Source organism: Armigeres subalbatus, chromosome 1 (assembly GCF_024139115.2).
Source record: "Armigeres subalbatus isolate Guangzhou_Male chromosome 1, GZ_Asu_2, whole genome shotgun sequence".
In the NCBI taxonomy this organism is placed as follows: domain Eukaryota; kingdom Metazoa; phylum Arthropoda; class Insecta; order Diptera; family Culicidae; genus Armigeres; species Armigeres subalbatus.
Genome location: NC_085139.1, coordinates 164,318,212 through 164,330,518, shown reverse-complemented (window position 1 = coordinate 164,330,518; position 12,307 = coordinate 164,318,212). Strand labels below are relative to the sequence as shown.

The 12,307-nt window shown below is 37.7% G+C and overlaps 1 protein-coding gene across 8 annotated transcripts in view; it reads right to left on the bottom strand.

Moving 5' to 3' along the window:
* LOC134205474 (cAMP-specific 3',5'-cyclic phosphodiesterase-like) overlaps nucleotides 1-12,307 on the bottom strand; it is a 199,647-nt gene that overhangs the window by 12,576 nt on the left and 174,764 nt on the right. For 7 of the 8 annotated variants that reach the window (XM_062680749.1, XM_062680743.1, XM_062680741.1 and 4 more), the window contains 3 exons: nucleotides 6,942-7,130; nucleotides 6,610-6,672; nucleotides 5,835-5,936 (listed from right to left, as the gene is read on the bottom strand). In XM_062680749.1, the coding sequence (XP_062536733.1) occupies nucleotides 5,835-5,936; nucleotides 6,610-6,672; nucleotides 6,942-7,130 (354 nt within the window). The remainder of the gene's footprint in view (nucleotides 1-5,834; nucleotides 5,937-6,609; nucleotides 6,673-6,941; nucleotides 7,131-12,307) is intronic. The other variant, XM_062680742.1, reaches the window with a different exon arrangement.

Genomic DNA, 12,307 nt, shown 5'->3' with positions numbered 1-12,307 from the left:
GTTAAGGGCCTTGCGTGAGTTAAACAAGTTGTTTTTATGATATAAAATATGACACAAACTCATCTACAGGTTTTACAATAGTTTCTAGGTCACACCTATCCGTGGTCACCCATTGCTCAAATGATAACTGATCAATATATTTTTCTTCAAACTCAGCGAATAAAGTATTTTCCAATGATGAAGAACCTGGACAATCCGAGCAAGATCGTAGATAGCAATTTGATGTTGTATTTTCACACAAAAGACTACCAGTTAACATTGTAATATCCTTTGTTAAATTGATTCTTTTCAAACTATGTAAAATAAGATTAATATTCTCATGGGTTGTGCACACACACACATTATGTGTTCCTGAATTGGAAAGAAGCTTGCATTGCCTTGGCCGAAGGCTTGCAAATGAGGAAAAACCTACTTCAATATTATCGTGAATTTCCTTGAAACGTGTGTACGCTTCTTTCAAAGTCGTCATTATTAAACGTTTTTGAATTGCTTGACGCTTTCCATCTTTTTTTACTGATACATAATCTTTTTGACCAGGCATAGCTCGACTTACTTCATCATCTTCAAAATATTGAACTACTATTTATTTTGTCTCATCTGTTAATGCAGTACTAGACCTAGTATTTTTGGTTGAAAGACAGTTATTCTTCAATTGTTTTGCCTCTTTTACTGTATTTCTATTGATTTTGAACTCATCAATGGCATCCTGAATAGACCACGAACTTGACAGCATCGACAAAATCAATAATTTTTCTTTCCTTGTCGTGGCTGCATTCGAGAAACTTTCCTTCATATTTATAATTACCTCATCGTAGTCTGTATTTTCCACATCATCAGGTCTTAATTTGAAGAGGTTTCTTCGTACAGCTTCGTTTATTTCACGGTATTTTTTCTCCGGGTAACAAACGTAGTCCATCTTAATACTCCATTTAATCGGAGTCACTTTTATCCCAGCTATGCCCTCGTTAAAGCGTTCGATGTTGACCTTTTGGATAAACTCTTCTTCCGATTGATTTGTTGAAACAGATTTCACTGATGGTACGGTGGCAAGGCTCTCAGCACTTGATACTTCTGGCAATTCCTCAGTTGTTGTCGTTTTCGAACTTCCTGCGCTCTGCTCAACCGATGATATACAGATTGCTCTTTTGTCAACGTTTAGACGACAGGACGTGCAAATGCGTAAATTTGTATTCAATGTGGACATTGGAGCATAACCACTCGCTTTCAGTTTATCTATGGTGCTTTCGGTGAGATTTCGTAACTCTTTTGAACACTTTTTTCCATCAAACGGCCTACAACAGTTGAGAAAGCGGCTACCCATGTTGTTCGTTATATTCCAATAAACAAAATCACTTTTAAGTTTTTACTGACTAGTTTGGTGTCATTTGCTTGACTGAACAAAAAAATTACCATAAGATCTTTAACAACCTTAGTGGTAGTATTTTTTTTGCTTTTTCGTGAGCATTGTCATGGTATGTATCTATCATGCATTTGTTGTTGTTGAAGATACCCGTTTCCTCCCGATCATAAAGTCTATTCTCTAAGAGCAAGATTACCGGTGGTGAGTTTAAGCCATTTGGCAGCGCAGTATCATTACTTGACACTTTACCGGTCGCAACTAAACGCGCTGCTATAACAGTAGCGCGACTGACAGGTGACCAAATATGGTAGATAGATAAGATAAGAGCGCTGATGAACTGTCAACTGTCAAACGTCACCGGTACGGAATACATCAGCCAAATTGAGAGCCGAAAATAGTGACCGATACGGAAACGAGTAACGAAACTAAAATGAAAGCGCTGCGCGGGTGATTAAAATACTCGCGACCGATAATGATGCTCTAAGAGGTATATTTTTTGCAGGTAAACTATAGACGTATTTGCAGCTTTTGTCTTAAAAATAACATTTCTGATATGTTTCTTATTACAGTCGACTCTCTACATCTCGATGTTCTATATCTCGATATGTCTCCCTATGTCTATAGTTTCCTCAGTCCCTTAAATCTACAATACATTTGGGCTTTCTACTTCTCGATAACTTGCCTATCTCGATTCTCTCTATCTCGATGTGTTCTGATCATATTTTGTTCAGGATTCACTCTCCTTATGTCGATATGTTCAATTTTTTTAGGCTACTAGACCATCTTTGGACAATAACAAACACATCAACAACAGGAAACGACATTTGTTTTGTTGTCGTTTTTCATAGCAACGAGCTTTTTAGGATCTAGCACCCATTCAATTTTTCTCCCATTGCTCGATCTCTCCCTATCTCGATGGTCCCTTCAATATCGAGATGTGGAGAGGCGACTGTATCAACAGGTTTCAAAACTATTAAAAGAATTTTTCGCCAGTCACGTACAATGAAAATTATGACATTATCAATACTTTTGACCACAACACTGGATCGTGTCTAAGTTTTTTATAGATGCTATGAATAATTAAATCAAAATATCATGAAAACAACTTGTTTAAATCACGCAAAGCCCTTAACAATAAAATCTGCATCAAACTGCAATTCTCGAAATAACTCAGACGGATTTTTTTTTTTTTTTTATCAAGTGTGAAAATTGTGAAATGTTTGAAATGTCATAACTTTTTTGTTTATTAGTTTACCATCACCAAATTTTTATGGTAGATAATGGACCGTTTTTCCTAAAAAAATTACGTTCGTAAAAAGATAGGGTTTTGAGATATTTGAGTTTTTGTAACGAAAATGATATTTTTAAAGGTAAAAAAATTTTTTTTTACTGTGCATATTTTCTTAAGAACTATTATTTACTATCTTTTAGTTGTCTAACTTTGCTGAAAAAATCATAACAATCGAACATCCCGTTTTTGCTGTGCAGCTTTTTGAATATTTTTGGACCATTTTCACATACACCCTTTTGAAAAGTTAGCCGTGACTCAATATGAACATTTGATATCGAAAAATGACGATTTAGATGAAATTGAAAAACTGTGCAAAGTTTCAGATATTTTCGAAATGGTCGCTCAGGATCGACTGGCATGCCTCTGTGGAATGCCTCATTAGTTTGATCTTATCCATAACGTATCTTGATATTTAAATGATTTTCGGTGCAATTTTTTGATATTGTTGCCTGTTTTTTTATTTCTTATATCAATCAAGTCCATAACATGTTTTTTATGTTAAGAAAATTATTTTGAGGATGTTTTTTCATTTTGTTCATAGCTTCTGCCCGGGTCTTGTAAGCGGCTAACTTACTTAGAAATATTTGTCTAGTCGTTGATTTGCAGAAAAAGTGGTAATTTTGAGTTTTATTTACATAAACCTTCTTATTTTCAACGATCTAGGGAATAACGAAATTTTTGATAACTTAAACCGGAGTTATGCACATTTAATTTTTTGGTTCATATTACAATGACAAGCAGTTGTGCCAATTGAAATCAGCAAATTTAAAAGAATACTCGACAATATGGCTGTTTATGCAACAGGTTTTTACAAAATGTTGAATTTTAAGATGGTTTATCTTCATTTAGATTGATTTTTCCAATATAGGTACCTGTACCATTCTTATAAGAATGTACACAGGCAATTATTTTTGGTTTCGGTTGCATTTTGTTTTCAGTAATATTATGCTCCATTATGCTCCAATAAACTTGAAATTGGAGAAGAAACTTTGCATTTATTTTTCAGGCATATCACTCACAACGTCTTGGTGCAGTTGAATTACATAAACTATACATTTGAAATTATTATTCACAGCTTTTAGGAAAATGTGTCTCGTGTAAACTTAACCCTTCCCTTCCCATGGTAGCTGTAAAACTTCGTCAAAGTTCGCACTTTCCAACTTTCGTCGCACTTTCCAACTTTTCGTCGCAAAAAAAAAACATGTTCAGTACATCTTTGTGGTTTCATTGGACTTTTGTGCTAGCATTTTTATCAAAGGCAATTCTTTCCCATTGAAAAAAAATGTGGGAAGGAAAGTCTGTGTGGCATGTACATGCATTTTCGTTTGCACCGGCTCCAATATCGTAAACGATAGTTATCCAGTTAATTATAAAAATAAGGCCCCAGTTGGGATTCCCAATCTTCACTCTACATGGTTTCCTCCCACGCCGGTGAAAAAAAAAACTTTTAATTTTTAGAGTTCAAAGGTATACAACCTCCAAGATCGTATTTTTTTGATAACCGTCCGTGGTGGTCCATTAGCTTTATTTTTGTTTTGAAAACAACACGTGCTGAGCAAACGCAAGCAAAAAAAATCAAAAATATATACCAGAACGATTGTCTTCTAAAAATATTTCTACAACCGTTGCTGCCGCTCTAGCCAAGCGATGCAGTGATTGTGATGCCTACGTTCCAATGAATCACATGTTATTTTTCCTGATTTATTTCCAACTTGGCGTAGCGCGTCGTTCGTCACCGTTGCGCCCCATGATGCAATAATAATGGGGACGCCCGTTGATTTTCTAGCGCTTGATGGGAAAAAGCAAACCATTTGCGCGACGCGACGTACTGCCTGAGACAGATCCCAAGAATTTGGGATTTTTTCGCTAAAGATATAACTCGAGGAAAGATGATTTTGAAATTATAATCCAACGATATCTCAAAGTAAATCACCAGCGGAGACCACGTTATCAATTTCCAGCACACAATTCTGCACCATTTCCGACCATTAGCCTAATAGCAGAAACAGTGCGAACGCAGATGATGGGGTTTAAGATGTAGCCAATGGTGTGTGTGAAGATAAATGTGATAATGCTGCGCTAGGAACGAGGAAAATAAATGAAAGAAATAGGGTTTCTTACCCCATTCCCGCCCTAACATGCGCACGACTGCATTATTTAATTGATATTTATGACAAGGATCAACTTTTCCTGAATTTTGTGGGCCATGTAATATTGCGATGGGGTTCACCTCTGCTTAAAAAATAGTTATTCTTGCTAAAAACCGCTCGAAAAAGCTTTTATTTGATTTAAATTAACATGGTGCAGCACTCATTTCAGTCATAGGCGATTGCTTATCTGGCATACCCCAAATCTCTTCGGCATATGCAATATTTTACTCAATCTCTCAACATCTTACTCTCAATCTCTCTCTCTCTCAGGACGGTAGAAAATGAGACGTAAACAAAATATGCACGTTCCACGATACCGTGATGCCAGATGGTATTATTCATAATAATTTTTAATTGGTTGAGAAGATATATGCACTCATCCAAATTCGTTCCAAATACTTGAAAAAATATTGCTTTTAGTCTTTGAAATTAAGATAATTATAAATAACATAAAAGCGTCAACGTTTTAGACAGTTTTCCTATTAACGACGAAGGATTATCTTCATACTAAAATAAGACTCATGGCCTTTTGGCAGCACTGTACAGCTAGAAGTTCTTGGGCCGAGGTGATTTTTGTTAGGTTTGAGGATACATTTTTAAATGTATTCTAATATGTTTATATAAAATCTAGTGATACGAACAATTAGAAAAGATTGAAGTGCGTGATATTAGCATTTTTGTGTGGTGATAAACAGCCTGAAGCAATGGTTGTATCCAGCACTGTGAAGATTTTCAGGTAGGTGTTTATTTGATGATACCGTTTTGTAAAAGAGGAAAGAATCACTCCGGCTCAGTGGTGTTGCAACGAAGAGCAAAAGTTTGAAATCTACATTTTTAATTTCTATAATTGGATCGATTAGGAGTGAAATAAATGGTTGAAAAATATTGAGTATTGTGCGCGATAAATTGGAGACATTTTAAAAAATATCAATCATAAACCTACGGCTACCAAACAGTATAAATAATTAGTTTTTTGTGCAGTGAGCCGGGAATGGGGTCCATAGGCCCAAGTAGTGATTTACCCTATACTCACTTGGGCGGTGAAACATTTGTCAAGTTGAAAAAGTTCGATCGCACCGAACGTAGGCTGGCGAGAATTTGCGCAAATGGTGTAACGATCAGATCTTCCACATGCCTGTGCCGTGACGCGATCGGTGTTGACGGAACCATCCGATGGTGGGGTTTTACGATTGAGTTGCAGAGGAAAGAATTCCACAGGGAGAGAAGAAAAATGTTCGAGTTAATAAATCACAAACGAGGAATATATGGCTATTTAATTGATGACGGTTGTCCTGAAAACTTGTGATGTTAGAATGTTGCCCAAGAACGCGATTTACTGTTTCTATCACAGTTAATAACACGAGTGTTGCACCTGTTTGGTATCCTATGCAGAAGTAATTTTCACAACCACTTCTTACATACACCGATTTTCATAATTCTGTATGAAATCTTGGCATGTACAAAATCACAATGTTCCTATATAAAAAATGTAACTGTCTTATTATATAAAAATTAAAAATATACACAATTGATAGGGTTTTATGCAATAGTTGTATAAAAACCTAGCATTTGTGTATATATGCTAAAGTTGTATACACATTATGCGCTAAGGTTTTCAATGAATTTCAAGTTTATGCATTAATAATTGATATTTGCTTGTCAACATCAACTCATCTGTGAAACATTACGAGTGTTATTTTGAAAACCATAATTGAGTATCAATTACATATGAATACCATAATCGCTCTCATCGCAAGTACAGGACAATCGCCATCATGCTTGTTACCGCCTTTTCCCCCCATACTTACGTTCGTTCCGTGCTGGTAATCGTGGGTGCTTCCACTTCTTTGAGTCTAGAAAATTTATCAGTTCTGTATGAGTTCAGTTCGAACAGGTTGATTGATGGTGGTGGTAATTGGTTGGTTGATCAATTGTGGGGCAAACATTCATGTGTCGATATGGAGGGTAAGTTCGGTGATTGACATTCGTCAGTGGGAGTTGCATTGTGACACAGGGGGTATGGGAAGCAACAACGGTCGCACGACACATGTGCGGACATGGGCCGGCAATTAGATGGGAGTATAGAAAAACAGATACATTTGATACACGGGAACGGAAGGTAGTTCAACTTGTACGTTACCTTTCACTGGCGATGCTGGAGTTTCTCGACATCGACTTCGGCGACATCTCGAAATCCGAATCGGACCGATACAGAAAGGATTCTCTTCGCTGAGGTAGATTCTGCAGTACCAATCCGGCGGCAGCGGCGGCTGCCGGTGATCCACCTTCCAGCGGCGATCGTGAACCTTGGCCATTTTCGACGTCAAAACTGGAAGAGAAAAACATAAAAAAATGTTACATTGATTTCACCACATGATTATTACAGATGATAATCTTGATTTTAATCATGACGCTTTGAAGTGAAATAACAGGATAGATAGTCTTATTTGAGTACAAACTAATTTATTATATTTAAAAACTCTGTACAAGCAAAAATCTATTTCATTCGACTTTGTCGCATAACTACGTATCTACTACGCATTTTCCGCAACCAGATGAAGCAAAGATTAATCAGAGTAAAACCAATTTTTGCTAGTTCTGGATTTGTGCTCGGATCTGCTCTGAGAAACAAATGTATTCTGCGAATCCAGATCATGTCGGTTATTTATGCAAACGGTAAATAAATGTTGCACAAACTTAAAGTAATGGGCGATATTTATATCTTTCTCTCTAATCTACTTGTGATGTCCTTGATTTTATTTTGATTATAGAACATTGTATCATTTGCTATGCAACTGTTTTGTTCTCACTTCTCCAGAAATTTTAACTCCTTAGATGTCATATCGTTTTACCAATTATGTGTTTCGTACATTACTTCATCCTATTTCTGTCACAAAAAAATATGGAAATCCAGTAAATCCGGTAAAAATCTCGTTATTGCAGGGAAACATCACCTGAGCAAAGGAACGATGCTTAATACCACCCATATCCTAGCTATCCCAACATTTTCTGATTTGAATTGTGTTATTTACTCATGTAAATGATCCCTCTTATAGGATTCACCGTTACAGGATTATTGTGGGTTTTGTTTTTCATCCTTTCAAGTTTCCACAGAAGCGCTGCGATGTCTTCCAGCTTCGGTGAATTCAGCGTTGTTTTTATTTTATTGATTGACAGGTTCGCGAAGCACCGCAATGGAGAAGCATGGTGAACAGCCAGCCTCGCTTTCATCGCATAATGTATTCCACTTTGCCCCGCAAGCAAAATCCTAAGACGTAAACATATGACATCAATGGAGCCAGCTTGAAAAAAAATCAACATGTTATCCATAAATTAAAAACATTCCCACGCTTCCGCAAATCGAGAAACTCATCAATCAAAAACTCGAAGCGCCCATCGCCGGTGGCGGCGCGCGGTTTGTATTCGCTCTCAGCTCAAGTTCCATTTTCCAAGTCAAGTCCCACCGTCGCCACCCAGCTCTTGGCGCAACAATGTGTGGTTGTTTTGGGGAAAGTATTGCAAAATGCATAACACACGGAAGCGACCCGAGTTCAACCAGCTTGTAGTAAAATTCAAATTCAACGAGATAAATCTTTTGGTTAGCAATTCTTATGACTTTCGATATGCATGTATATTAGGGAGCCTCAAACTAGTATGGGAAAAACTTTTTTCATTTTTTTGGACAAAATTTTGGCCAAATAAGTTAACGTTTGAGCGGTGCTAAACTCGTTGGAAGTTTATATGGGAAAATGTATGCAGAAGCATCGAAAACAGTGATTTGCAGTAAGACGCTACAATTTGCGATGAAGAACTATGATACTCATTCAGTTCCTGTAGAATATGATGCGGAGAACCACGAGAAGATTAGTGTTTACTCGGCGAAGTTATTAGCGGCCCATCAAACAATTTGAAAAACTCAAAGGTTCAGCCCAATCGGGTTGTATGCAAAGGTGACGTTGAACTACGTAGCTGTATGTAATGTACAGGTTTTCGACTATTCTGTGCGATGAGACCAAATCAAGCGTTTTTCAAGCCCAGCCTGAATCTGCTTTCGATGTTTATCCTATGCTCCTAAGATTGAGTGAGCATTGTGGGATCGGCCATTTGCTTTGCTGCCGTATCAAAGTGACGGCGAATTACTTAGGCCGATGACATAGTGACGCGTGTGCGTGCGCGAACGCGTCTAAGACAAAAGGAATCCTCTTGCTGATATTCTGCTTCACGAGTGCTTAGACGCGTTCGCGCACGCACACGCGTCACTATGTCATCGGCCTTACTCAAACGTGTGCTTCCGTTGACGGTTACGATAGAGATGCTGGGTGAGCGTGTTTCGCGCCTCGCCTCGCCTACTTCGTTGTCAACCATCGTCATATGAGAGTGTCCTTTATGGGCGCTCGTCGTGAATGAAGCCAACACGTGGTGGGATGCTATAAGCGATATGTATCATATCTATTTAAGGTGAATGCATACCAAACAAGCATAACTGGTGATGTAGGGGAAATGTTCCGATCTCCATCTCACTGTATATATATCAATCTCATCGCTAAACAAAGAAATACGGCACCAAATTCGTCGCTTCTTTTTGTCAACATGCGTGCTCACTGCTGAAAAAAATCACAAAAATAATAAACAAACCAAATTCCTTACCATTTGTTTTTGATGGGATGGAAATAGGAGCTATGAGATGAAGTGGCAAACCGTTCCCCTATATAATTTTTGGACCAACATTTGAAAATGAGGATAAAAATAAAATTTTCAAATAATCGAGGATGAACAACACTCTCAAGCGTTCACATATCCAAATTACCAATAAGGCAAAGACAAAGGTGCTGTTTGAACGAGATGGCGCCACAACATTTAAAGTAAAATAAATTTCCTTGTATGGACAAATCATCCGTTCTCATTAACTACGCATCGCATCAATATGAAACCTAGGTCAAAAAGCAACAAATAATTTTTAGATTTTTTGTTCCCACGGCTTGTTTTACAGTTCTAAACAATAAAAGAGATTTCATTGTACCTCCATACTAAATTCTAGCTGTATACTTTCATTTTTTTCAAGACTGTTCTCCACCTCGTGTGTGTGGAAGGAACATTGAAAGCTTACGATATCGAACAGCAGATGTCACTAGTGTATATACAAAATTACATTGATACAAACACACAGCAACACCACCTGTTGCCTGATAATGGAAATATTGCAATTATACCATCAGGTGTAGTGGCTGTTGTTAAAATATTTAGGAAGGGCCTCAAGCGGAATTTTTGCTAGAATGCAACTGACGATCTCCTATTGATAAAAACTCGCTAGAGAGTAAGAATCATTCGATAATTGTATCTCCATTCAAAGCATTGGTAACAATGCCAAACATCCGATTGAACTTAATTGTTGACATTAAATTGGTATTAGGTTTACATTATTTTAAATGATAATCGATTACACAATTTGAAAAGCACAAGCCTGGCTGATAGTGTACAGCTGCAACCATTACCGACGCAAACTGCTACAGAGACTTACCACCCGTCGCTAAGTCAGTCTAAACCCCTGGTGGCGCATTACAGAAAACCCCATTGCGAAAGCTGGGCTGTCACGGCGTTATTGATAATAATAATTATTCCTTCACGTGAATTGCGTCGGACTTAGCGTTTACTCCGGCAGATACCTACGAATCAGCAAAAACGAGCCAAAGAAAGTTTACCAGAACGCATTTACTGCAGCAGCGAAGATGATTCCAAGCCCCACTACTGGCATCAACAGACGTAAGCAAGAAGGTACCGTCAAACGCCCCTAAACTTTCCAAGGAAAACGCACGTTTAAGTTAGCATAAACGAACTGCACTAGCTAAAAGCCCTGCAATGGCGGACATAAAAAAACTTTTAATGAATAACTAAAGAAATGCTAATAAATTACTAAGTTGAAAAGCAGGCCTAGTTCTAGTTGGAATGTAGTACTATGGAAGAAGAAGCTTGCGATGCACTTACGAGATTGACTGATTCACCGAAACCAAGTGCTAAACTGTTAGCAAGTTTTTAATAGTAAATATTATTATACATAGATATTGTAACACACTAGAGTCGGTTTTTATGCGGAAGATATGGGCCGCGTAAATTAAAACAACGTAAAAATACGCGTAAATCCCGTAAGTATGTCTAAAGGAACCGCGGAAATCCAGAAACTCGCGTGAAAAAAAAAATCGCATAAAAAACGATTCCTGTAAAAATTACCGCGTAACAAACGACTTCAGTGTACATCAGGTATGAAGCGTTGACTCTTCCTTGATCGAATGGTCCAAGAAAATTGAAAATCCATCGAGAAACGGCTGAGATATTAACGATCGAAGTCTATCATATTTTCGTGACGATTTTCAATTTTTTGCAATCGTAAAGTGAACCCCAATATAGAAAACACAGACGTAGTTCTACGTCAAAAGTGTTTTTGATTCGATTCAAATTCGTGAACCAGCAAAAATGCCCGTCGATATAGTTTCGAAGGGTGACATCAGGATCAATATGTGAAGGTATCATATATCAGAACATTAGCTCCAAGTTATGTTTACCATAATTTGGGAGATTTGTGTTTTTTGAGATTTTGCCTTTTCATCACTACCTGACAGAAAAAATTGAACAAATAGGAAAGGAATGTGGATGGGAGAAAAAGGGGAGTTTTGGGGAAGAGGCTCTTGAAGAGGGCATTTAGGGTGTTCAATAAGTTCGAATACAAATGTTCGATCTTTGTGTAGTAGGTATGCCCCATGTACATATTCTGTATTGGTACTGATGCCAGTTTAAGCCTCCTATATACGCTACCCGTGGTACGTGGTATTGACATTCTGTCACTTATTGCTTGTTTGTCGCGCGTTGAAAGAGTACCGGAATTAAGCGATTTTGGTTAAAATCAACGCGACGTACCACAAAATTAAGGTTTTGGAGACAATTGTTGCTCCAGTGCCAATACAGGAATGAGCATTACTTGTTCAAGCGGGGACTAAGACACTACCATTCTGTTTAGACAGATTAGTCAAATTGTTTGCAACTATCGAAGATGACTCTCGGATAAACAATTTGACTGCATGACTCTAAACTACTCACCATTTGAGCTGAGTGGCAGCCCAAAAGTCAATCAAAAGCTTCACCCAATACTTAGATATTGTAATAGTTGGCTCAGGACCTATAAAGTCATGTGATGCTCCAGTGCTAACTCATCAGCCAATTCGTTTTCAGTTATAACTGAATGGAAAGCTTCGCGTATAAGGTGTAAATTTTAAACTGAATTATGCTCCCACTTTGAGTTCTATATGCGATTACTAATTTCGTCCTTGGTTTGTCCAAGCCATGTGTTGCTGCAGTAAGAATTGCACTCCACAAATGATGACAAATATTTCCGCTTGAAAGACAGTGCAGTGTCTACCCAGTGAGTGGGACTGTTCAAATCTCAGCTCACACGAATAGACTTCTGCACCTGTTCTACATTCGAGGAGGGAGTCGTCAGTGTCACAATCAATGCAC